At 43.1% G+C, this 26,427-nt stretch overlaps 1 protein-coding gene and 1 long non-coding RNA gene across 3 annotated transcripts; one reads left to right on the forward strand and one right to left on the reverse strand.

The window, feature by feature from the left end:
• Window positions 1-359: 359 nt before the first annotated feature.
• Window positions 360-19,677, reverse strand: LOC103050919 (uncharacterized). Of its 2 annotated transcripts, XM_088142785.1 has the most exons (5): window positions 19,458-19,677; window positions 18,645-18,695; window positions 13,066-14,144; window positions 11,966-12,167; window positions 360-6,048 (listed from the first exon to the last, which is right to left on the reverse strand). In XM_088142785.1, exons 3-5 carry the CDS (start codon window positions 13,915-13,917, stop codon window positions 5,417-5,419), a joined length of 1,686 nt encoding a protein of 561 aa, XP_087998911.1. In that variant the 5' UTR covers window positions 13,918-14,144; window positions 18,645-18,695; window positions 19,458-19,677; the 3' UTR covers window positions 360-5,416. The 2 variants fall into 2 exon arrangements, with proteins under 2 accessions (XP_087998911.1, XP_087998910.1); XM_088142784.1 differs by lacking the exon at window positions 18,645-18,695.
• Window positions 19,678-19,807: 130 nt separating this feature from the next.
• Window positions 19,808-26,193, forward strand: LOC112540172 (uncharacterized). The gene is made up of 3 exons (XR_003084237.2): window positions 19,808-19,983; window positions 20,884-21,005; window positions 21,816-26,193. It is a non-coding gene; the product is annotated as an uncharacterized LOC112540172 (long non-coding RNA).
• The last annotated feature ends 234 nt before the right edge of the window (window positions 26,194-26,427 follow it).

Raw genomic sequence — 26,427 nt, forward strand, 5'->3', positions numbered from 1 at the left:
AGCGCTTTTTTACTTTAAGGATACATTTTTAAGTGATGAACAGCAAATGTGTGTGAGATTTGTTTTGCCCTCAGCTTCAAGAACGCTTATGCTGAGTGTGTGAACGAATAAGGGATGACATGAACAATGGTGAAAGAGTAAGTCTGGCATTCCAGGAGAATTGAGATCAAAGGCTAGAGCTTTAATCAAGTTTACAACATTGGTTTGCACTGCATTATCAGAAGGTTGTCGAGATTGGTAGAGGACCATGTATTGTGCTAGGGCTCAGACACATGGATTGTCGTCAGCCTGGAAAAATACTGTTCCTAAATCTAAGGGCAGACATGGAGATCACAGAAATAGTTTTTGAACACCAGTTACTGGGAGACAACAATCAGCTATTTTGTGTTCTTGCTTATGCACTTCCAGAAGATCCAAGTTCAGAGTCCTACTTTAGCATGAAGCTGACCGGGTAACATTTGTGATCACGCATTAAAATCCAGACAACCACTAGATGCAGCCACCTTTCTGCCACCTAGTGGATGTCCCGATTTTTGCTGCCCAGATCTGATTGCCTTTTCAAATACTGAGATGTCCCACCTGGACTGATTGGTGTTGCTCAGCTCTATGCTTGATAGTCTCTCACTGAGACAGAAACAACTCGGCTTAGTTTCCTGACTGAGGGTGAAGATGGCGTTCCTGTTTCCCATCTTTCCAACACTCTGCAACCTCGCTGGCTGACCACAATGTCCATTACAAGAAAGTGGAAATTGTGCTCTGGGAGCAAACGGAAGTTTTATCTTCTGTGAACAGAAAATGCTGCAACCCAGGTTTTTTGATACCCACATTATGAGGCTTATGTAGAATAACCAGACCGTTCATGGTAGTACACGATAATTTAAATCTTGAGAAACACTGCCATTTCTGCCATTGTCTTCCTATCATATAATTTTTAGGAGATCAATACACAACAAATTTGACCTGTGTTCAAGTTATTTGAGAAATTCATTCAGAATACCTTCCATTTTCTTTAAGGTGCCCTCTCCCAAAGTTTTTGTCTGTTTAATACTTAAGAAAATATTTTCCCATCTCTGCTGGTTGCTGAGTTTTTGAAAAAGTTGCCTTTTGAAATATATTGAAAAGTTTAAAAAGAAAAACAGCACCAACATTTTCTTCAAAATTAACACATTAAAAAAAAAAAGTTGTGTTTCAAAAATAACTTGTCTGATTGGGCCAGTGTCAGGGTTCACATTCTAATCAATAGCTACAGATGAGGAACCTTTGCCTATATCCAGGATTATGAGTAAATGCAATACTCATTAATACTTTTTTTAGTGTTACATTTTTGCTTCTATGAAGTCCTATCTTCCCTGCTGGAGAATGGTCATTAGTGGCTTTCAGCTTCCAGATGTTAAATTATGACTCCCATCCTTTCTATCCAACATAGGATGGGTGAGCGAACATAGGGAAAGCCAAAAGGTAATGCTGATGGATCTCTTGTGTTTTTCTCCCTTAATCTAAGAACCAGGAGATCCAACTACCTTTTTTTTTCTTTTTACTATTCTTGTAGTCAGTGATGGCCAAAATAGTTGGCTGAACTTGTACTTCTTAAGTGTCAGATCTACTATTGCCAAATAATTATATTGTTGTGCTTTTCCATGACAAGTAATTTTGTCAAATATTTTTATGGTTTGCTGGTGAGATATCTATCCCATAACTCCCAATTCAGTGACCAGTAATCACTTTCTGATTCTTTCCAAACCCAATATGAAGCTTTTCCAAATATACCACAAGGTATTTCTTTCTCCCACTTCATGAAGGGTAAATGAAGATTCTTGAAATGAGCTGTTCAGAGTTCACCATTTCAAGGACAAGTCTTCCATGCATCAGATTGAAAGTGGGAAAACAGACAAGGACTTAATCCTGTAATTAGACCTTGAGATACTTGGGCAACCTCCAAAACTCAGTGCAATGTTGTAGTCAGACCCCCTCCTTCAACCCCAATGGGGAAGATTAAGATTAGTGCAAGTATGAATTCTAACAGGCACTGCAGAAACATTTAGAAGCCATGCTCAGTACTGACAAGGTAGTACACTAGTTGTCACCCAGAAGCCTCCCTAGTCCTTTGAGCACTGCTTAGTCCCCATCCATTCTGCTTCCCTCAGCATAACAAAATCAAAGCTGAGGTTAGTAATGGAGACACATTTCTGCATCCAGCAGATATGTTTTTGCAATCGCTATTGCATTAGTGTGTGAAAGAGTGAAGGGTTGAGATGAATGACCAGCATGTGAAGATAACTGGTATTAGCATGCACACCAAATGGAACACAGTTCTGACTTTATCTCAAAGATGTTTAAGAGTTAGCCACAACATTCTGGCCACCACTTCCATGGAACCTTTGGAACTTTTACACAAAAACTCTAGCTAACTGGCCCAGAAGTCAAAGAGAAGTCTAACCCTTTCCCATTTTCAGTGATGGCACCCATACGCATATTTTAGGTAATGATTACTCCATTTGTCCCATTTCCAGAAATGGAAGTATACAAAAACTCTAACAAATGATGAAAACTGGGAATTGCAGCAAATCAAACCAAACCTCTCTGTATTAAATTGGAAGTGTGTACAAGATTCTTGGAGTATGAGAACATTTCTGAAAAAGCTAGTTGTCATTGTTGGACCTTGCTCTGGTACATACCATGAGTGTAGTGCTGATCATATTAGGTTTTACTAGATTACAGGATCCTGAATCTTTCCTCTAATTCATCACACCAAATGTTTAAACCAACAAAATTGTCCTCCCATTCTGCAACCTGAGTAGTCTGGCACTTGGAAATCCCACCTCAGTTAAAAAAAAAAAATCTTCAAGTATTGTCTATATCTGCTTTTTAAAACTTGATGCCTGGTAGGGGTTTTGACTATAATTCCTGGCACCTAGGTTGGAGAAATCTTCTGTATTACACACAGCTTAAAAACTTTGGAAACTTGGTTAATCTAGCAATTCTTCAAGGCAGTCACTTGGTCATAAAAACTAACTGTACAAACATAATTTTTATTCAGTGGGGCTGCAGATACCTTTTCTTATAAAAGAAAAATGAACTCTTACCTTGGCATCAATCTATACTAAAACTTGCATCATAATAAAGTGAACTCTAGGTCCTATATAAATTGTGCAAATAAAATACATTTGCACATATTTGGAGGTTCTTTTGCATCAATTACTCAAGTACACAAGGGTCTGGAAGAGTATCAAGTATTGTCTGTAATCTTGGAGTTCCAACTTTTGACTACTATGAATATTGCCCAAGTATCACTGTCCTTTTTGGCCCACCTTGATCCTTCTTACTCAGCTTTCTTCTAGCTATAAATATGCTATTTTTTTTCCTTGCAAAGATGAAAACCAGAGCCCTTTAAGAGGGTGAGTTTTATGTCTCAAAGTAAAATAGTTCCTTGCACACCATCATGGGCAGAACTGACTTTTTTAGGCCATAGAAAAGCAAATCTGGCTCAGTATCTTGAGAAAATGTCAACGTCTCACATTTATGATGAAAAATCTATCATAGCCTTTCCCAACCTGATAAGCTGTAACTTCCATTATCCCCAAACAAGGTGTTCATTCTGGAAGGCACCAGGCTGGAGAAAGCTGTATCATTATTCCAAGACAAGGTGGTAATGGAGGGGCTGGAAAAAGGAAGTATCTCTCACTGAGTTGCACTAATCTTTGAGGGGCATATTGTGGAAATAAAGCAATATGAAGAAATGGCTCTAGCATAATTAAAAGATGATCATATTGTCCTGATACAAGTCTTCCATGTTCAGTATTCACCTGTCATTTTTTTGATGGGGACTAGACAAACCTTGAGAGATCACTGAATGGGCACTGTACATTTGCAGCAGTCAGAAAGTGAAAAGGATATTTTTAGGCAATAATCCTTTGGTATTTGGGTATTTCGATCTTCTACCACATTGACTATGTTCATACAATATGCTTAACCTGGCTCTTGAATTAACCCATTATCTGGGTTTACACAATGCACTGGACCTTAACCCTAATCAAATGAGTTAGATCCATACAACATGCTAAGCCACACCAAAAAAGTAATGGATCTTAGTGTGAGCAGTGCTGTAGCTTGAGCGTTCACTGTCCTGATAAACGTATTGTGTCAACATGTCCACTGTAATTAATTAAAAGAGATCCCTGGTCAGGGCTACCAGGTCAATGTCAATAAGAAGCTGAAGGGTGAATTGCATTAAGTGTCATCTACTGATTCCCTCCAGCAAAGGACTCTCTAACCCAATGTTTCTCAATCTCAGCAACTTTAAGATGTGTGGACTTCAATTCCCAGAATTCCCTAGCCAGCTGGCTGGGGAATTCTGGGAGTTGAAGTCCACTCATCTTAAAATTGCTGAGGTTGAGAAACACTGCTCTAACCTCTTCCACCACACTTCCCATGGCCCAATGTGAACAGCTTTAAAAACTTAGCAGTGTTCTCCCCTTGAAGTACCAATGATATATTTTTGAGATATTCTTTGCTGAATGTAAAGAAAAAACTCTTTGCTAGTGTTGTTGCTCATGAAGAAGAAAGAGGCTGAGGTTGCAAATGGACGATAGGATTACTGGCAATAAAAAGGACCAGATGGAAAGCCTGCATCAACCCCCTTGTATACTCATGGCCAACCCTAAGATTATGCCATAACAAAGCTCATGTAATCTGCATGCCAACCAACTGAAATCATCCCCAGCTCTATTATGCATATTCCCACGTCAGTACAAGCCTAGGTTGACAATTTTCCCCTTTATCAAAGTTGTAATTTCCAAAAAATAAACAAAGCAAAACACTCCACAGCAGCTTCCCCAAGAGGGGATCTCCATCATTTTAAAGATTTAACCCTCTGCCAATACAGACTGGTCATTTTCTCTAAAAAATACATTGCTTTTGCTGCACAACAAAGATATGGTCTCAGGGCAGGGAATATAGGTTGTGTTATGTAACAATAAATCTGTCTAGTTGACTAGAAGATCTATTACCTTTTCTATTAAAAGAGAGAATGGGGGGGGGGAGGGAGACAGAGAAAGAGAGAAAGACATCCCACTGGTGCCACCACAATATTAGTGGTTTAGTACTGTCCAAGAAGTCAGCTCTAACAAGGCTCAGCACCTTTTTAGAGCAATCAGTCTGGCTGTGCTGTGGCTCTCTAGGTGGAACACAAATTGGTAACGTGGAACTGCCACCTTGTCTATCCCGCTGCAGGAGACAGGATTCATTCTAATTAAGCCATATTCAACAGGTAAATCTCTGCAGATGTTGAACTGAAAGTTCATCGGTCATCTGGCTCCTTATGACACTAAGCTAGGTGATTGGTCTGGTTCCACACTTTGGCCCTTATTGAGCTCTCAATGCTGGGAAACAGTTTTCTTTCCTTCTGGGAAGATCTTGGCTAAGTAGTGTGGGTTCTCCGATGTCGAACCAGGTGCGAATTCTGCCCAAACTTCTTCCCGCACTCAGGACACTTGTACGGTCTCTCTCCTGTGTGGGTGATCTGGTGTCGGATAAGATCAGAACTCCAACGGAATTTCTTCCCACATTGGCTGCACCCATACGGACGGTCTCTTGCATGGGACACTCGATGCCTGGTCAACTCTGAGCTCTGGTAAAAACTTCGGCTGCACTGAGCACATCGGAAAGGTCTCTCTGAGGCATGGGTCCTCTGATGACGAGTCAGCTGGGAAGTATGACCAAAACGTTTGCCGCACTGGGGGCACTGATGGGGCTTCTCCCCAGTATGGATCCTCTGGTGGGTGAGCAGATGTGAGTTACGGCTAAATGTTTTCCCACATTCTGAACACTGGTGAAGGGATTTTCCTGCCAGATGAGAGACTCCAAGAGAGTTGGGGCGTGCAGCTGGATTCTCCCCCATCTCGCCACATCTCACTTCACATTGTTGACTCACCCGTTCACCGCAATTCTCACCCGACATTTTCTCGTGGGAATTCCCAGATAGCATTCCCACTTCCACAGTGCCTCCAGGCAAAGGGTTCTCCTCTCGGTTCCCATTGGCCAGTAGAGAGCCTGTCAAAAAAAGAAAAAGAAAGGCCTTTCACAACAGGTAGGTGGGCAGGCCAGGCTGACAACATGCAGCTGTCAACACCAAAACAAACATGTATGTTTCCCATTGTACATTTACTAGAAACTATTTTTATACTTTCTGTTTGCAAATCAACAGCTTGTATGTTATTGTTTTAGTGATGAAAAAGCTGTGCACATACTCTGGACCTTTATAACCTCAACAAAAATGTTGTTCTGCTATTAGTACATGTGTTTGTGAGTATGGGCATGACCCAAATGGAGGAGACCCCTGTATTTTCTATTTGTCTGGGGTGGTGGTGGTGGGAGGCAATGACAGGCAAGGGAGAATAGCCAAGCTCCTCTTCTAGCTGTCACCATCAAGCAATCTGTAGTTATGTCACCTTATCAGCATATTTGATCATGTGCTATCAAATTGGTATTGACTCTTAACCAATGCATAAACAGACCTTCTCCAGGATGATCTGTCCCCAACCTGGCTCTTCAGATCTCCCAATGGTGTACCACTGACACTGTAATTGAATCCATCCATCCTGCTGCTGATTGTCTTCTTCTGTTTGTTCTTTGCATCTTTCCCAGCATTATGAACTTCTCAAGGGAGTTGGGTCTTGAATTCTGGATTGATTTGTTGTATAATCAATTGATTTGTTTTCTTGGCTATCAATATATTTTCAAGAGTCATCTCCAACATAGAAGTTCAAAAGCGTCGATATTCGCTCTATCCTGCTTCTTTGCTTCCATAGAGTCACAGAGAAAACCACTGCCTGCACGATTCTGATCTTTGTAGGTATAGATATGTTGTAGCTTCTGAATATCCTTTCCAAGGCCTTCATTGCTACTCTGTGGTAGTTTGCAACATATTTCTTGACTCCTAGTTCCTTTACTGTTGATAATCAATCCCAAACAGCAGAAGCTAACCACCACTTCAATGTCTTCATTGTCATTTCTAAGGCTGGTTGCTGGTTGTTGTTATTTGTTTGGTCTTCTTTATATTTAACGGTGTCCCATTTTTTCACTTTGCTTCTTGACTTTCATTACTACAGCTTGAACAATAATTTGCATTTTCAGCTGTCAGAGTAGTGTTATCAGCATAGGCTGGGTTATTGATGTTTCTTCCTCAAATTTTAAAGCCATGCTCATCTTCTTCCAAACCTAGCTCCCTCAATATATATTCAGCATATAGTTTGAATAAATAAGGAAAGAGTACAACCTTGTCTTACTCCTTCCCAACTTCCACCAAGTTCCATCCAGACTGCATCTTCCTGTGCTGTGTAGAGGTTTTGCAGGAGGACAATGAGATATTCTGGGATTGCTATTTTTCTAAGGACATTCCACAGTTTGACATGGTTGATACAATCAATGGCATTTCTATATTCAATGATTTCTTTTTGGTACTCTTTGGCTTTCTCAGTTATCTAGCATGCATCAGCAATAATGTCTGCTGTTCCTCAGTTTTAGAATCATAGAATTGTAGAGTTGGAGGAGACATAAAAGGTAATAATGTCCAACCCCCTGCACACTGCAGGATTCGCCACACCATCTCTGATAGATAATTATCCAGTCTCTTTGAAAACTCCAGTGAAGGGGGAAAAAAAACACTCCATGCAGTAACCTATTCCACTGACTGACAGCTCTTACTGTCAAGTTCTCCCTTATGTCTAATCTGTATCTACATCCTTGAAGTTTCATCCCTTTAGTTCTAGTCCTACCCTCTGGAGCAAGTGAGAATAAGCTCGAATCCTCTATAATGTGACAGCCCTTCGGATATTTGAAGACAGCTATCATGTCCCCTCTTACCTTTCTCCTCCGCAAGCTAAAAACACCTGGGTTTTTTAACTGTTCCTTATAGGATTTGATTTCCAGTCCTTTCACCTTCTTAGAAGCCCTTCTCTGGACTTGTTCTAGTTTATCAATTTCTTTTTTAAACTGTGGTGTGCAAAGCTGAATGCAATACTCCAAGTGAGGCCTGACCAAGGCAGAGTAGAACGAGACAATGACTTCCGGTGATCTGGATTCTATGCTTCTCTTGATGTTCTTCAAGATGTCGTTGGCCTTCTTTGCAGCTGCATTACACTGTCAGGACACGCTGAGCTTGTGATCCACTAGTACACCCAAATCCTTCTCACATGTGTTGCTCTTGAGCCAGATTCTCCCCATCCAATATATGTTTCCTTGGTTGTTCTTACCTAGATGCATGACTTTACATTTCTCCCTCTTAAATTTCATTCTATTTCTTTCTGCCCATTGTTCTAGCTTGTCTAAAACTTTCTGAATTTTTTCCCTCTCCTCCCACATATTGGCCACCCATCCTAGCTTTGTATTGCCTGCACATCTGGTAAGCATTCCCTGGACTCCTCATCCATATTATTTAAAAAAAAACATTGAAACAGCACCAGGCCCAGGACAGAGCCCTGTGGCACCCATTCAAAATGTCTGTCCAGGTATATTTGACACCATTTATAACTACCCTCTGAGTACGATCCTTGAGCCAACTGTGGATCCACATAACAGTTGAGTTGTCAAACGCATATTCAACCATTTTGTAGATAAGGATGCTATAACAGACTTTGTCAAAAGCCTTGCTGAAGTCAAGATATACTATAACCACAGCATTTCCCTGATTAACCAGGCTAGTAATTCTGTCATAAAAGGAGACTGTTATTCTGACATGACTTGTTCAGCATAAATCCATGATGGCTCCTGTTAATTAATGAATTCCTATCTAAGTGCTCACAGACCTGCAGTCTGATAATCTGCTCAAGGACCTTGCCTAGTACCAATGTCAACTCACAGGCCTGTAGTTTCCTGGGTCCTGCTTCTTCCCCTTTTTGAAAATAGGAACAACACTGGTCCTGTTCCAGTCTTCTGGTACCTTGACTGTTCTCCAGGAATTCTAAAGAATTACAGAGAGTGGTTCTGCAATTACCACTGCTAGTTTCTTCAATACCCTAGGGTACAATTCATCTCACCCTGGAGACTTTAACTCATTCAGATTAGCTAGGAATTCCCTCACTTGCTCTTTGCATATCTTGAGCTTCAGTTCACTTCCCCCGGCAGTGGCACAGTGAGGTCCGACCGAGGGTTCGTTCACCTTCTGAGAGAAAACAGATGCAAAACAGGAGTTGAGTTCTGCCTTCTCATTCTCAACTGTTTCACCATTCCCTCTCTGCAGAAGACCTACTGTCTCCTTGACTTGCCTTTTGCTTCTGACATACCTGAAAAACCTTTATTTGTTGTTTTTGGAATCCCTTGCTAGCCTGACCTTGTACTGGGCTTTAGCTTTTCTCATGCTAGATCTGCAATTTTTGTGAACTGCTTTGTATTCTTCTTTGGATACATTCCACTCTTTCCATTTCTTGTACATTTCCTTTTTTCTTTTAAGCAATTTATTAAGTTATGGGTGGATCCAGTTTGGTCTCTTTGGTCTCTTTAGATGTTTCTCATTTTTCCTTCTTGTAGGAATTGTTTGGGTTTGTGCCTCCAATATTACATATTGCAGAAGCTCCCAGTCTTCTTGGAGATTTTTCTCCTTTAGGATATCAAGCCATTGGGTCCTTCCTATTATCCTTCCAAGTCCATCAAAGTTTGCCCTTCTGAAGTCTAATATTGAGGTTTGACTGTTTGCAGTTTCTCGTCATCACGCTACCTGAAATCCCAGGATAGCATGGTCAACTGCCTCCCAGGGTCCCAGTTACCTTTACTTCCTCAACCATCTCCTCCCTTTGGTGGTCACTTTTGACACTCATCCTTAACAATTTCTTTAATTCTATAATACCTCTGGTTTCCTATCAATGAGGTACAGGACTTCAAAGTGATTCCTAATGTTGCCTTTGAAAATAGTAGGTTTATGTTTAAGATCTTACTTTGAAAACTGACTGCCTTTGTTCTTTCACTTTAGCTTGGCCTGGATCTGCTCTACAGTCAGCCCCTGGCCACATCTTTGCTGTTCTAACTGAGCTCTTCCACCTCCTTATATCAATAATATAGTCAATATAATTTTTGTATGTTCCATCTGGTGACGACTGTATATATAGGCATAGTTTTGGTTGTCTGTCAGCATATTAGCTGATCAAAAATAAGTTGGCATAGGATAAAGAGCTGTTTTATGCCAGAGCATCCATACAAAGTACAAACAGAAGTAATCAATTTTTAAAATCATTTCCATATATTGATTTCAGTCCTTGGCTGACTTGGTTTACCTTATACTGAAGATTCTTTGTTGCTATAATTATTGGCCATATAAGAGCAATGATTGCCGGGTTTGGTAAAGCAAGAAGCAGAGTACGAATATACAAGAGGAACCATGACCAGCTAACTGTAGGCAAGAAACAGTGGTAGTTTGGTTGAATAAGGAGGGCTGAATCACTTATGCTTGATTTTGCTCAGTTCTTCATTTCTTAGATTTCAGACTTGTTCTATTCCATGTCTACTGTAATTAATAAGTTTTGTTTCCAAAGAGCAGATTTAAGGGTAATAACTGCATTCCAGTTTGCACATAGATACGGGGATTAGAAACCAGATAAATGCACATGACATTGTTAATGAACATTTCTCCACTGTCCCTAGCTGGGATGAGAAAAGGCCTGGGGCAGTTAATTGGAGGAGCAACGGTTGGGCCAAATTAAAAGTTCTGGAAATGGGATTTATGGGAATTTAATACATGTCTGGAAGGAGCTGGGTCAGGCTGCATTAACGGAACGCCCTTCACCTTTCCAATCCTACAGTCACTTCAGTTAGCCTAAATAGTGTATACTGTTCTGAGTTCTATCTTAAACCTCTGCCCTCTGCAGTCAGTCCATGGTGCTCTTGGTGAAAAGTGTCACTGACATACCTCCTCCATTTATTTGGAGCAGAAGCCCAACTCATCTGAAGGGGAAGACTGACTTCAACTGTAAGATGCATTTTTCCCACTGAAATCTCAAATGCAATAGATATAAATGAGATCAAATGAGGCAGGATTTAGCCTGTCTCTATATTACAAAATCATTAAAATTTTGTAGTGCTATGCTAAGAGCCATTTTGGTGTAGCAGTTAAAGGCATTGGGCTAGAAACTGGAGACGATGAGTTCTAGTCCTGCCTTAGGCTTGAAGCCAGCTAGATGACCTTGGGCAGGTCACTCTCTCTCAGCCCTGGGAAGAAGGCAATGGCAAACCACTTCCAAAAAAACCTTGACAGGAAACTGCAGGGACTTGTCCAGGCATTTGCCAGAAGAAAAAAGGGCTATGTTACTGGAAGAAATTGGATTTAAGAAGGTTTATTTTCCTTTTCCATCCTCAACTTTTTTTCTTTTCAAACATTCAGATAGAGTGCATCTTGCTTAGGTTGATCATGTATAAGCTGCTCCAGTGAATGGAGTAAAAATGCTTAGATAAATAAAAGTTGGATTATATTCCCTTTTCCACCTTTGCCAAACTGCAGTCCCTTAAAAATGTGGAAGGAATTTCTGGAGACTGGAGGAATTCAAATATTTTATCTGACTTATGATTAAATAACATGGTTTGCACAGAGCTACTAAATCTGGGCTGCAAACGCCTGGATGCCCACTAAATGTAAGCAAAGCACTAGAATTCTTCTGAGGTGAATATTCATCTTCTCTGATAGCCAGTCATTCCATAGATTATAAAAAAAAAAAACCTGCCTGAATTTCCTAGCTCAGCCATAAGTAAGATCAAGGTATTGATGAACTACAACTCCCTGTTCTGGCTGCACTGGCTGGGGATGATGGGAGTTGGAACATTCCTCATCTGTTTTATACAGGTGGTTTATAAAACTTGCCTAAAGAATTTATCACTGATCGTTTGACTTAATGTGGCAAATGATTCCCTGTGGCAGGAAAATATTCCTAGAATATCCTGCTGCCCCATGAAAATAATGAGCAGCCGCTTCTCTCTTCCTTCTTACCTGTTTCCTGAAGGCCTTGTGGTTCCTGTTTCGGGATGCAGGGCATCTTGAGAGCAGGGCCTGGGGCAGGCTGGTTTAGTGTTACATCAGATGAGGATATGCACTCAGGATGGGGCAGCAGTGAGGCTGAAGGATCCCATGGTGCTCCAGGTAAAATCATCTCCTGTGGGCTTACCTGCTCAACCTTGACCCGCACGGTAACCTAGCAACAAGGACAAAAGTGGATCACTAGGAGCTCAGGGGAATCTGCCAATCTCAATTTTTTGTTTAAGCCTTGAAGCTAAAAGAAGCACTAATCAGCCACTCACCTTCCATGATTGCTGTTGTTTTGCAATTCCCATTCCAAAAACTTTTCAAAAGGACACAGAAGTTCTATCTGTCAGCAAGGGTCCATCTCAACCAACACCCTGTTTATTGCAGCAGCTAAAGAGGTCAGACAACCTGGGGTCTTCTGAAGGTTTTGGATTTCAGCTCTCATCAGCCCTAGCCAACATGGCTAATAACAAAGGATGGTGAGAGTTGCAGTCCAAAGCATCTGGAGATGCTGCTTTTGGCTTCCCCCCACCAGAAGCCCCCTGCGTGTTTGCATAACAAAGAGGCCCTCAACAACTGGTGGATAGCCATTTCCAACCTGTATAAATCAGGAAGAAGCATGGCTGGCTGAATGCAGGCTCATTTGCTAATAATGAGGAGGCCTGTCATGTGACCAAATCTCCCCCCCCTTTGTATATAAAAGAGGAAGTTTTAAAGCCTAATTTAAAAATAATCTATAAACAAAAGAGCAAATTAAAAAAAGACAATTGTTTAAATCTTGTGCCAACTCAAAGAACTTTTACCCATGTATTCTCCCTCCCTTGTGCTTGACTGAACTTTTTCCTGCCAATTTTGCATCTTTTAGATTGCAAGTTGCATTGGGGCAAGGCCTTGGTTATTTTTATATCCATGAAACACTGATACAAGTCCTTATAACACTGATATAAGACTCATTTGCCGGGGGGTGGGGTGGGGGAATGAGAAAACATCTCGGAGTGACTAAGGATGTTAGAGGCTTCCATCACTCTCCTCAGCACTAGAATCAGGAGGATTAAAAACTCCCTTACCTGTTGCTCCCACATCCCTGCCTCTCGCCGCCCCATCTGGTATCCTTCCACCAAGGCCACTGCTTGGGCACACGTCTCAGGGCCTCGTTCCCACACCCAGCTCTGAATCTCTTGGGGCAAGATGGTCAGGAACTGCTCCAGGATCAGCAATTCCAGGATCTGCTCCTTCGTGCGGCTCTCAGGCTTCAGCCAGCGACGGCAAAGCTCCCGGAGCCTGCGGCAAGCCTCCCGGGGGCCTTCGGAGTCCTGGTAACGGAACTGCCGGAAACGCTGCCGCTGCATTTCCACGCTGGCGCCTGCCTCCCCTCGCAGGCCAGAGGATTTGGACTTTCTATGCTCATTCCTGCCACCTCTGGCATCCAGGCCATTATGGGGTGGCTGGGCTTTTCCAAGAGCTGGCATAAGGCGGCTCATCCACTCTCCTCTTGGCCACTGGCAGGATTCGGCTGCACGCTCGAAGGACGACAGGTAGGCCTCAATGTCATCCACAGGTGCAAGTTCAGGTAGTTGGAGGTTGCTCCAGCCAGGGGCTGGGGGTGGGACAGGCACAGGGGCTGGCATGACTTCAGCAGGTGTCCTCAGGGTTTGCACCATCTCCTGGCACTGAACCTCCCATAGCTGTGGAATTGGATCGCTCCTCACCTGGGGAGGAGTTGCCCACCTCAGCAGATCACTAATGGTGCCTGCCTGCACAACAAGGGGAGCCTTCCCTGGAGCATCCCATTCCCAACCAGCTTCAGGGCATGGGGGTCCAGGTTCCTCCATTTTCACCCTTGGTGCCATTGTTTCTTCTAATGGGTACAAAAAATGGAGGCCTAATGCTGGAGGAGGCACTTCCTGTGTGGCGGCCATCTTTTACTCCTGCAGGGAAGGAAGCTCTTGTTCTCCAACCTTCCTGTAGACAAAGGTAGAACCGCCCAGCCAGTGGAGACTGGGCCAGGCCAACTGAAAGACAGCGTCAATGCAATGTGTAGTCCCAGGGAGCCAGATGGGTATAAGACACCCAACAGGAAAGGATGGATGATCCTTAAAAGTATCCTATTGCCAGTGAAGTGATGATAAAGTAAAAGGGCACCTCCCTGATACAGAAAGGAAAAACACCATTAACAATTATGTTCAGAAGAAGCAGATCCATCCCCAAATACTACCTTTACTTAACCATTATCTGCCCTACTACTGATACTCATTTCACACCTAGGCAATGGCAGTTTAGTATTAATACACTATCTGAGGATCAGCCAATCATATATGTTTATTTTCCCTTGCAGCCTCAACCAAAGGCCTGGACAGTGATACAAAATGGGCCAGTTTTCTGCAAAATGGTAACCTCCAGATGTCCTGGTTTACAACTGAGATGGGCCATGCTGGATGGGGATTATGGAAGTTATAGTCTATAAGGCATCAAGCTGGGAACACTGAATTAGAATGTACCTAGGGAATGTAAGAAGGGCCATTCTGTGTTAAGTCAAAAGTCCATCATTTCTGGAATTTTGCTTACAACAACGTCTAACTAGATATCAGGAATTCATCAGCAGGTAATGAAGCAATATCTTTCCCCTCCTGTTTTCAGGAGCACATAAAACTCAGTGATTTACTGCTTTAGAAGACTATATTTCAATATAGAAATCACAACTACTAGGTAGGACCTTTGAGAATACACAGCAGGACAGAGAGCTACTGTTCAGGATTCCAGCCCTCCGATCCATTCCTACCCCTTTTGGGATACGCTGATTCCCTGGACTATTGCTCAAAAGGTTTTGTGCAGTCCTTCCATTTCCCCCTTCCCCCTTTGTGGATTTTTCTGTGAAAAAAAGAAAACATGGGAAGAAAAAATGGGTGAATATAATTAGAACTAAAGGTGACATCTGAATGCCCCATAAAATTCTATGAATGAGACAGGGCTGTTTTGTAATAAAAGCCTTGTCAAGAAACAGTCTTAACTAGCATTTTGTGTACCTCGAAGTCATCCTACTACCCTCATCTGTTCCTTCTACATATTTTATGCAGTCTTCCTAAGTCTGCTCATGCTACCATTTTTCAGTCAGTGGTGCTCTTTTTCCTACATAAGTATCAGCACTCACAGCCTGAGTATCAGAAACATAGGGAATGAAAATAATCTCCTCCTTCAGGGATATGTCTAATCTCCGCTTAATGTCATCTAACTTGTGTGACAGGCTATAACTGTTTAAATTTCTTCAGCTTTAAAGGTAGAGGCTCCCAGCTTAGTTGGGCACCTGGCATCCTTTCTGCCACATCCTGCAGTGAATCCCACAGATAAAGAATACAGTTACTTACTCTGATTATCACTGGAACTACAATCCAATATCTGCTGATTTGGGAATAAGTCTCTACCAAATTCAATGGACAGATACATACAGAATAGTGCTTTTCAAACTTGGCAACTTTAAGAATTCTGGGAGTTGAAGTCCACATATCTTAAAGTTGCCAAGTTTGAAAAACACTGGTATAGAATATACTGTACTATCTATCTGAATGGTACATAGCCCATCGTCACTTAAGCTTTCAGAGAGAGAGATACAGATGTTAGGTTACGTCATGCCCCCGTACAGAAAGTTTTACATGACTTCCACCACTATCCTCTTGGGGGGGAGGATTTATTTATATATACTATATATCTGTGTGGTGTTTTCAGTTACACTGACCACCATGAGGTCCTATGTACAGAGTGGTGTAGTGGTGAAGGTGCTGGACTAGGAGCAGATATTGGCCACAGAAGTTTACTAAATGATTTAGGGCTTTTAGCCCTCTCTAACTCATAGGGTTGACGTGGGGAAAAATAGGATGCAGCACAATGGACGCCTCCTTAAGTTCATCACTGAAAAATGGGTAATCTTATCAATAGTACATCTGATAATTCTGTAAGGATGAAGCTGGCCACGGACTGCCTGCTTATGGTCAATGGAAGTGTAGAATATGCTATGCTTGATCATTTATGGAATCATTAGGCATCCCCCTAAAATCCATCTATTCCCTCTTTCTCTCATCATGTAAGAACACATGCATTGTCTTGCTGGATCAAGTTAGAGGCCAGTTTAGTTCAGCATTTTATTCTAACAAAGACCAGCAAGGGAGAAAACAGAGCTCAGGGACATAACTTCTTCCTTATGCAAAAAGACAAACCTGAGCATCTTCCTTTTAAATATTAAGTAGATGATCTGAAAGATGTCTCTACCTGAGTTTGAAAAGTCACTAGGATCCAGTGAGGCTGGACCTCACATAACGTGACCTGATGTAAAGCAGTTTTCCAACATTCATTTCTTTAGAGAAGGGCTGCAATCCAGTAGGGAATTTGCTGATAGCACACCAGGGTTCCAGATTCAATCCCTAGTAGGTCCTATGATAAGTTTGCATGTGGAGAAATCCTTCCGAAGTAGTGAAGAGCTTTCCCTACTTTTACTCAATCAGGATTACAGACCTGAGAATCTGATTTGACTTTTTAATGGAAACTCTTCCTCCCTCCCCAAGAGCCAAAGATGTATAAAAACACACAAATTCTGATAGTTTCCAAAGAACTTGGAGAGGGGGGCAACCAAAATGAAACATAACTCACAATCTTGCATGGGAATGAGGTGTCATTTTCTCACTGCTGTTAAACAGTTTGGTACCTGAAATTCTTCATCATCTGCAGAATGCCAAAGATTTATCAATAAATCTAGCTCTCCCTTGTGCTCCCTCCTGGAGCAAACCAGATGGGAACACATAGACAAATGATTTGATCTGGTAAGGACCAGCTTCCTATATTTATTTATCCATTTATTTTATTTGCAAGATTGTAACATCGTGACCTATCTTAAGGCCCTATGGGGTTACAAACAATCAAAATTCACAATTTTGGACTAGATGGATAGTCACATTTCATACTAAGGTACACTGGCTGTATTTGCATAGCACACTTTGTAAAGATTCATACAATGCATTGAACTGTCAGCTTACAAAATTGGTTGGGTTCACACAACGCACCACACTACCAAACTCCAAGGTTAAAACTAGCCAAGCTTGGTATAATGTACAAAAGTATCCACTATGTCTATAACTGACTTCAATAGGTGTGTTATGTGAATACAGCCGTTGCAGTTAGGCTACTCAATTGTTCAATTGGGTGAAATGATGGTTAAGGTAAAGCACCTTAACCAGAATCTAAAATCATGCCCTTTTCAGTTGATGCGCCTCACAGTCTGATATGTCATCTGAATTTGTAGGTCTCCAGTAACTACCATTGTTTTCACCTGCCATAGAAACAGGCTGATGGAATGACTGCAAAGCAGAGTTGCTCTGACAGCAGCATCTTTACTTCTCCAGCTTTTCAATCTCTGTGAACATGCAGGGAATTAATTGGACTCAGGAGGGAGGTGGGCGAAGATCCAGCCATTCCCCACCTGTGCCTCTAATTCCAAAGCCATTAGGCATTTTCATTCTTTTTTTCAAAACTTAAGGAAAATGCATAGGTGGCTTACATATCTGGACCCAGATAGTTTGCTGCAGGAGTAGTTAATTTGATTACCTCTGCATCAATCAGGATGTTAGTTCCCCAACCATGCTTCATGGTGACTTAAACTCAGCAGATCACACAGCCATAGTTTTATCTGGTATAAGGGAGACTCCAGAAAGGAGATTTTATTTCAAACCTTGCTTGTAAGCATTCATATCAAGCAAAATATGAAAAACTCTGCTACCTTTTCTCAGCACCTAATAATGTACTGATTCAAGCCAGCTTTTCCCAACCTGATGCCTCCTGACGTATTGAATAACAATTCCTAGAATCCCATTGCTGAAAGGATTTATCTCAGCATATGGCTTTCATTGTTCCACCTTGTGCCTGTGATTTATATAAATTGGGCACACATAAAGAAATGGGCCAGTTCTTTAGTTAATCCCACACCAAATGCCACACATTTTCTCTGGGTAACTCAAATTGTATATGGAGTATCTTGGATTTATCCCATCTTTAGGCCTAATCTCCATAAATACAGTACAGGATTCTTAAAGAGTTTTCCCTGCATCTGATGGCAATAATTAGGAACTTTAAAGTACTTGATTGGATCTGTTCTGAATCATCTGCCAATCTATTTCATTAGATATACCTCAAGAGTTTATGGGAACAAGATGAGGAAATACCGATGTTGAACTAAAGTCAGAGGGCCAAGGTGGACACACAGAACCCTGTTACTAAACTACTTTTTTCTGATTCAAACACATATAATTTTATCCTAAATTCAAGGGTGGATGGTCTACCTGGAAATTGCAGCTCCTTTGTCCTTGGCTAGGGCTGCTGAAATTAAACAAATCTACAGGAACACCCCTGTGACCTAAGACAAGGTTTGTATGGTAGCGTCCCCTAACCTGATGCTCTTCTGGATGTGTTTAGACTACAACTCCCATTTTGGGGATCCTGGGAAATGCAGTCACCCAATTAGGGATTGCTGGTCTCTGAGAATGAAGCGACGGAGCTCTTTTATTATGGAGATAGCCCTTCTGTGTAAGAACTGAGCACACTGGGGCCATCACATAATTTTACATTAATATTTTTAACACGCATAAAGGCGACGGAGTTGAGTTACCTCTTCCAACACTTCCTCCACACAAGAAATCCATAATCCCGCTGGATGTGACTAAAAAAAAAAAAAAAGTGACGGAGGTGCCTTACCAAGTAGGTCTCACTTTGTCTCACCCAAGGCGGATGCTGGGCTATCATTCACCCGCACCCATCTTTCCTGTACCCCCTTCCCGTGCAGCTGCCCGGCAAACAGAAGGCTCATTCAAGAGGATGAGTTTGAGCCTCTCCTCTTTTCCCTCCCCCGGAGAAACAGGGGTCCAGACGGCTAGGTTGCTCCAGGACGAGGCGTGGTTCCGAGAAAGCCCCTCTCCCCTCCGGCGAGCGCCCACCCGCAGCCCCCTCCATGGCGCGTGGGGCGCCCATGCATCTCCTCCCCAGGACCCAGGTATTCCGCTCCTGGCGCGGAGCCAGGCTCCTTCCTCTCCGCCTCCTTTCTAACGGACCCGGCAGGGCTAGCCCTGTTTCCCGGGGGGACCGCAGGCTCCTCGCCGCCGCCCTCCTTCCTCCCCGAGGAGCTGCCGAAGTTCTGGTCCCGAGCTCCAAGTCCCGTCCCCCGCGGAACCGCCTGGACCCCGGGCTCCCCCCGCCAGCCCTAACGGACCCGCGCCAGCCCGGAGAACCGCCGGGTCCCGGCGCGAAGCTCCGAGCCCCAACGGATCCCCGCAGGCTCCAGCCGCCTCCACGGTCCGCCCGCCGCCCGCCAGAGCCCGGGAGTCCCGGCTCCAACTCTTCCTCCGCGCCCCCTTTGTTTCCTCCGCCTCCTGCCCTCGCGCCCTCCCGCGCCCGCCTTGGCGCGCCCCGGGCCCGGCTGCGCTACCTGGGCCGGGGCGCCTCCAGCGCGGCTCTCTTTTAGGGCGCTTGTGGCGGCGGCGGCGGCGGCAGCGGCGGCGGCTCCGCCTTGAGTTCCGCGGCGCCCATCATGCCCTGGCCGGCTCGGCCCGGCCCAGCCCGTCGCCTCGCCTCGCCTCGCCTGCTGCGCCGCGCAAGCCCTTCTCGCCTTGCCCTGCCCTGGAGGTGGCCACCAGGTTGGTTCCCGGGCTGCGCCGGAGAGGCTGGGGTTAGTCCCCCCTCCACAGGGCAGGCAGTGGCTGCGATCCCTGTCAGTCAGCGCCGAAAGGAAGGGGAAGCCGGCTTGGGACAGCCCCTCGCCCAAAGGGGGAGGGGGAGGCTGGGCAGGGTTGCCTTGCCACGATTGCTCCATGGAGGAGTCGCCGAGCCGGGCCCCTCGCTGGGCGATTCCCTCCGCCCCCTGGGATGCGCCGGGGCCCAATGGCGCGCATATGGGCCGCTGCTCCTCCCTTGCCCTCCCAGGCCCCTTTTCTCTTTCTCAGAAGGGCAGGAAGGTATCGACTTAGCAGCATGCTTTGGGTTGTTGTTGTTGTTGTGTTGTTGTTGTTTGAGTGCATGGCCTCTGAGTATGTGCAGAGTGCTTTCCCCCCGGGGAAGGGAAGGAGCATCTCTAGGGAAGGCTCAGAGGTAGAAAGGTGGAAGACTGGGTTCTGGGTAATAAAGAGCAGTGATGAAAACGAATGGGAAATATGGTGGCTTCACCCTGGAGAAGGACAGGCCAAGCTCCTTGGCCAAGATAAGTTTCAGGGAACCAGTGCCAATCAGGAATTGCAGAACCGAGTTAGAGGGATCAGTGTTTGTTTACAGACTTGGGTCCTTTCAGGTGGGATTTTAATCTGACACTTGCTTTGCCTTGTTAATTAAATTTTACAGGGAATCCAGGTAACACCCTGGTCCTTAGTTACTGTCCTGTATTTGCCATTTACTACTTTTCCTTTAAAAAAAAAAAAAACTCAATAGAAAAAACCCATTAAGGAGGAAGAGATGGACTATGTCTTTTGGTCAGAAACCCTAGGAATGGTCCATCCCTAAACTCTTGTCCTATAAGGCAGCATGAGACACTGTTTGATTTTTAAGAGGAGCACAATAACATGGTGCCTCTCTGCACATGTTGCTGGGTTAGTTAGGAACACCAGACTTCGCATGAACTCAGGTATGGGGGTACCAAGGAAAGAGTGCAAGGTGAAAAATGTATCTACCTACCCTCCAGTCAATTTGCATAATTCGAAGAGGCTGAGATAAATTTAAAAGCCTCCAAAACAAACATACAACAAAAGTTTCAGAATAGTATGAAAATGTCCCCAAAGGCAATCTCAACTGAAAAAAAAAAATCTTTTAAAAAATAGCATTTACAGGTAGCAGACTCAACAACTTTTGAATTGTTTCTTAACCAGAGACCTCAAGGAATCCTTGCGTGTGCCTGGTGAACTTTACTGAAAGAGTTTTCAATAGACAGGATCACTGCAGAAAAAACCCTGGAAGACTGCCCAAACTTCCGAATGGTGAAGCATGTTAAGTTGGTACCATCTTTGCTAATGCCTTATATACATAGGTGTGCTATGATAGTACAATCATGTGCTATCTACAATGTGAGCTAATGGTTAAGGCGTTAGGCTAAGAGCAGGGAGGCCCACTTTTGGCCCTGGAAGCTCATTGAATGATTTGGGGCCCATCATTGTCTCTTAGCTCTCTGTGTCTCACAGGGTTGACATGGGGCAAAATAGGATGGAGCAGTATGGATGCCACCTTAAGTTCCTCAATGAAAGATGGGATATAAATCTAATAAATCGCACTGCTGATAGAAATCCTAAAGTTCTGGATTCCCTCCTTCCTGCTTTGGTGGTCAGCCAGAAAGTACAGTCATTTGGTAATCTTATTAGGAACTCAGCATCTTTGATAAGCATGAAGGGTCTTGGAGTGACCCATCAGAAACTCCAGAACCATGGTTAACTCTTACTTTTGAAAAAGAGCCAGGGGGGAGCTTTCCAAGGAGTGGTATCTGAGTTGGAAATCTAGGCCTTTTAATCCTAGAACTGGTTGTGTGTGGGGAAGCAAGGTTCATTGCACTTAGCAGGGCTCCTATTACCTGAGGAGAGAGAATTTTTTTCTCTACCTACAAATGGTCTCATAAGAACAGTTTAATACACTGTTGGGCGTCTGAGCCATATGTAACAAAGAGTGCTCCCAAACCATCGAGTACATACTTCACTTGTTTTTCCCCCCTTATTTTTTTGTAACACAGTGGTGTCACCTTTACAAGGGGGGAAAGTGTAGACATTCTTTTGACAATCAAGGATGACCTGTTCATGTTCACCTTTCCTTTCAGTTATATGGAACCAGGGAGCGGTGGCAAGTTGCAATAAAAGAATAAGAAAATCAGACGATGATGATGATGATGACGACGACGACGATTCTGTTCATCCAAATGAAGATTGCAGTCTCCTTGACTGGGTGTTAACTCCAATGATTTGGGTCCTAGCCAAGACCTAAGAATCATGGAGGTATCATCATCATCTCTTGTAGGGAGGCCCCCTTCTTTCCCTCCCTTCCTCCATCCTCCACCATGTTTATGTTTGGCAGAACAAATACACCAGAAACAATTGGTGCTGTGGAGAGGATTACCTGGAATATTATTCTATGTAAAGAGTAATTGTCACATAACCAAGGACAACAGACGTGAGATCACATCTGTGGTATTTCTTCTCTCACACCTTTTTGTTCTAGGCCAGAAGGTGAAAGTGGGATCCAGATGAACCTGGCAACTTTTCAGTGCCCATACTGAATCTCATTTTTGGCAAGGCAGATAAAAATCGATGACCTGTCTCTAAGTTAGCACTGAGCCATAAGATCAACTGGGTTGATTGTTAAGTGTCGTTCAAAAGAAAACTGGGAATTTGTGGGGATAATGAGTGACTCCCCTATTAGAGATCTCTAACTTTCTCATAAATGTAGTAGTATTCCTTAGAGGACTGAGGGGAGTCAAGATGGTTAAACCAAATTCCATTTATAGCAGCCAGGGCAAATCAAGAGATGCTTTGCTTTAGGAAGTGACTGAAGTTACTGAAAAGAGCCACTAGATGGCAAACTGAGCACAGGCAGGAAAAAGGACTTTTATCCCACCAAAGATAATGAATAGTTGTTCTTCTCATCGCTCAAAACTGGTTCTTAGCTTGCAAGGCGAGAGGGCCTGTGAAAGGCCTGCCCTGCTTTTCAGCCATATTGGCACCGGTCATACATGCATCCTGACGCTACATTCAGGATTTAATTTAAGATGGGTTTTTGGCGTACTAGCGCATTTGCTCAAAAATGCTGTTTGCATTTTAGCTGTACTAGAGAAGCTGTTTGTGTTTAGCTGTCATCCAGGTTGGACTCAAGCAAAGGCAGACAAAACCTGAGCTGATTAAAGATGCCACCATCGACACAGTAACCTTGGGAGGAAACTGCTAACTCAGTGGGAATTATATCTGATTGGGGAGAAGAAAACTAACAACTCAGGTTGCATATGGTATCTTGAGCTAGATCTAGTATGTCAGTTTTCAAGTTGTGCTGAGAGCCACCTACCAGAAGAACAAATTTATGCAACAGGGATATTGATAGGAGAAAAATAAGAATGTAAAATTTACCAATGAATTTCACACTTTCAACATTTATTTGTTTGATTTATATCCCACCTTTTCATTCAGCAACACACAGAGCACTCCCTCCTCCTGTTTTTCCCCACAGCAACAACAACCCTGCAAGGTAGACTGGGCTAAGAGAGAGTGACTGGCCTGAAGTCACCCAGTGAGTTTCCATGGCTCAGGGTAGACTGGAACCCGGGTCTCCTGACTCTTAGTCTAACCCCTTAATTACTGTACTACATCCCTTTGGCTCATTTGGGTTTTATACATTTGAGATCTGGGCAGCAAAGTTGACTTCTAATAATAATAATAATTTTTTATTATTATTATTATTTACTGGCTGCCCAACTCCGATGGACTCCACAAACATGGGTTATAAATTTAAAATTTGGCCTCAGAATTAAAACTCAGCACTTTGTGCAGTTTAGTAATTTCATCATGGATAGTTTTCAATAAAGCAACTTTTGAAAGAGATGGTTGGAGGATCAATGCTTGTATTAAATAAATACTATTACCCCATAAAATAGTAGACATCCAATCTATAGTTGCAAGAGGCTCACATGAACAGTAATTTCTACATTGCCAGAATCCCTCCATCAGTCTCAGATTTCTGCTGTCCTACTACAATATCCAAGTGCTCACAACTTGTCAAAAAGATCTTATTGTTAAAGAGAGATCAGGAATGTCTTCTTAAAAAAAAGCATTACCATTTTATGTTCCTTTTCATCAATTTTGAGCAAATGCATCCTTTTCCCCCTTGTTAAATTGCTGTAAATTGCTATACCCTATCACTTTTCAATGTACATCAGCCTTTCCCAGCCTGAGGCTTTCCAGATGTGTTAGGTGTTGTGGTCCCAACACATCTGGAGGGTACTTGCCTGAGGAAGGCTGTCATTGGACGCAAACCCAGGGACCAAAGGCACCAAACAAGGGAAATAACCTTTATTTCATGCTAAGCATTTTATAAACTGCCCCTTTATCAGCTAAGTCTTTATCTGTTTGCACTCTAGTTTTATGGTACTATTTAAGGCTGATACCTTAAACAATCAAGCAGTTATATTAATTAGTTAATCTGATCCACTTTTTTCAAGCAATGTTGAATTATGAAAAGCTAGCTAGCTTAATAAGCCTTTATTTTTAGTATACATACTTATAAAATAATGACCAGCAGTCTGTATCTTAGAACAGGCAATTCTTGTCACATATAAAGAAAAGATTGCTCTTCTAAGTTGTGCAAGGCCCCATCATCTTAAACCCAAGAAAAGGAAGGATAGTCTACTTCCTATATAAAACTACAGGTAGTCCTCATTTAGTGACTGCCTCGTTTAGCAACTTTCATGGTTATGATGGTAAAAGTAACTTTATGACCAATCCTCGCATGTATGACCTTCGCAGGTCTGTAAAGCAAAGGAAAGGTGAAATAAGATCACAAACAGTTGCGATTTCACTTAGCAACTGCTTCACTTAACAACCAAGTTGCCGGTCCCAATTGTGGTTGCTAAGTGAGGACTACCTGTATTCGGATTCACAGCATATCTTATATTTCCAAAGAAAGTCCCATTGACTTTACTTATGCACAAGTAACTGGGCAAAAGATTATACTGTTAATTCATTAACTGATTGTAGTTCATATAGTTAATAAATTCAATCAAGTGGCAACTTAAGGGAATCTTTTTCTAGCTGTATGCAACTCAGAATCCTTTATGTTTCCTCCTCCTCCCTTTCCCCACCCTGGCCATTTCTGTTCTGCTGAAGGCTTCTATGAAACTTGAAAGCTTACATATTCCCACCCCAACATGGTTCGGTAGAATATAGATATACACGATTGCATTTGTTATCTCTAAAGTTCTGGGGTGAGATCTGCCTGAATCAAGATGACAAGTTTCTCTCCTGGCCCAGGAACCTCTCTTTTAGCCCCCTCCCACCAAACCCAGGCGTCCCCTGCCTTTGCCCTCCCTTTCCCCCAGGCCCTCATCTTTCACACTTTCTCATTAAGCTGCTGTCTCTCTCCTGCCAATTTCAGCAGGTTGGGGCAGACCAACCGGTTTCTTTGCCAGGAGGAGAGGAGCAGTGGGGGAAGGAGGGGGTGCCTTTGTCCTGGCAGGGTTCCCCCACACCTGCCAGCCCACCCACCCATTCAGCTGCAGTGTGCATGGACCCCCAAGGACAAGTAGCATGCAACCGCCACCTCTGGCTCAGACTGCCCCCCCTTGCACTCTTTGTCATGTACCCCAATGTTTTACAAACTGACCTCTATTAGACACCCAGACGCAGATCTGGCAGTCAAGAGGCCACGATGACTGATTTATGTGGGGAAGGAAGCAACAGATTTCTGCTTCCCTAAGCAGCTGCGGGGGGGGGGGCAGCGGCAGAAGCAGAGCGAGCTGTGCGTGATGGTAGTAATTGAAGGAGAGTAGCAAACACCCCGTTTCTAAAGGAATTTATGCTGCATTAAAATGCCAACATTAACGTGGATAAAACCTCAGCCCAGATTGCTAGAAATTGGAAGATCACCACAGGATATTGGGATTAATCCTACATTCAGTTAGGTATACTTTATTAAGCCCATTTTGAGTTGCTACCATCCTCCACTAGCCCTCCCCACGTAAAAGTGGTGGGATGATAAACTGGTTGGGGGTTGATTTTTATACATGGAGATCCTTGTAGCAAGAAGGGAAGAAAAATGGTCATGGTGGTGTTTTCATGATATTAAAAGCTCATCTGACTACCATCCAGGGCTCATGAACCTAACTTTCCAAAAATCCTTCCCATCCCACCCACCTCCATAAGTAAATCTGGAATTATCAACATTAGGAGGCCATTAATTACATTTCTGAAGTTACTGCTGGATTCTCTAAAATTGTATCTATCTCTTGCCTGCAAAAATACTAATTAAGGGAACTTTTTAAAAAAGATAAGGGGAATAGAACATCTTTACTTCTCTTGCAATTTGGGTAACAAACTTCCCACCCCTTCTGCATTCACTCTGAAATCTGGATTATATGGGTAAGGCGACCAGATCCAACTGCAAAAATGTGGACGATCAATAAGTGTTAGTAAGATTTAGTAAACTTGTAAGTTTTTCCTGCCTTCTAGTGATTGTCCAGTTTTTTGTAGCCCAAATCTGATGGACCTAAAATGGGGAAAGCAAGTGGGCTTATTTATTGTTTGTTTGTTTATTTATTTATTTATTATAGTCAAATCCCGCGTGTTCCTGGTGCAGATCAGCCCGCCACACTTTGTACTGTCTCATTTAGGGTTGGACTAAGTCGCTTCTGCGATCCCTTCCCATTTCCAGAATCTGGGATGCTGATAAAA

This window comes from Python bivittatus, unplaced genomic scaffold (assembly GCF_059951505.1).
Source record: "Python bivittatus isolate LINGU-HERP-01145 unplaced genomic scaffold, Pbiv_v1 ctg000440_np1212, whole genome shotgun sequence".
NCBI classification, from domain to species: Eukaryota; Metazoa; Chordata; class Lepidosauria; order Squamata; family Pythonidae; genus Python; species Python bivittatus.

Bases quoted from the DNA above. Each gene is read 5' to 3' on its own strand.
- LOC103050919 (XM_088142784.1), bottom strand. From the start codon at position 13,917: ATGGCCGCCACACAGGAAGTGCCTCCTCCAGCATTAGGCCTCCATTTT. The intron at 12,168-13,065 runs GTAAGGGAGTTT...CCTTGTTGCTAG, and splicing joins CAGGGATGTGGGAGCAACAG to GTTACCGTGCGGGTCAAGGT. The intron at 6,049-11,965 runs GTAAGAAGGAAG...TTTTTTTGACAG, and splicing joins ACAAGGCCTTCAGGAAACAG to GCTCTCTACTGGCCAATGGG.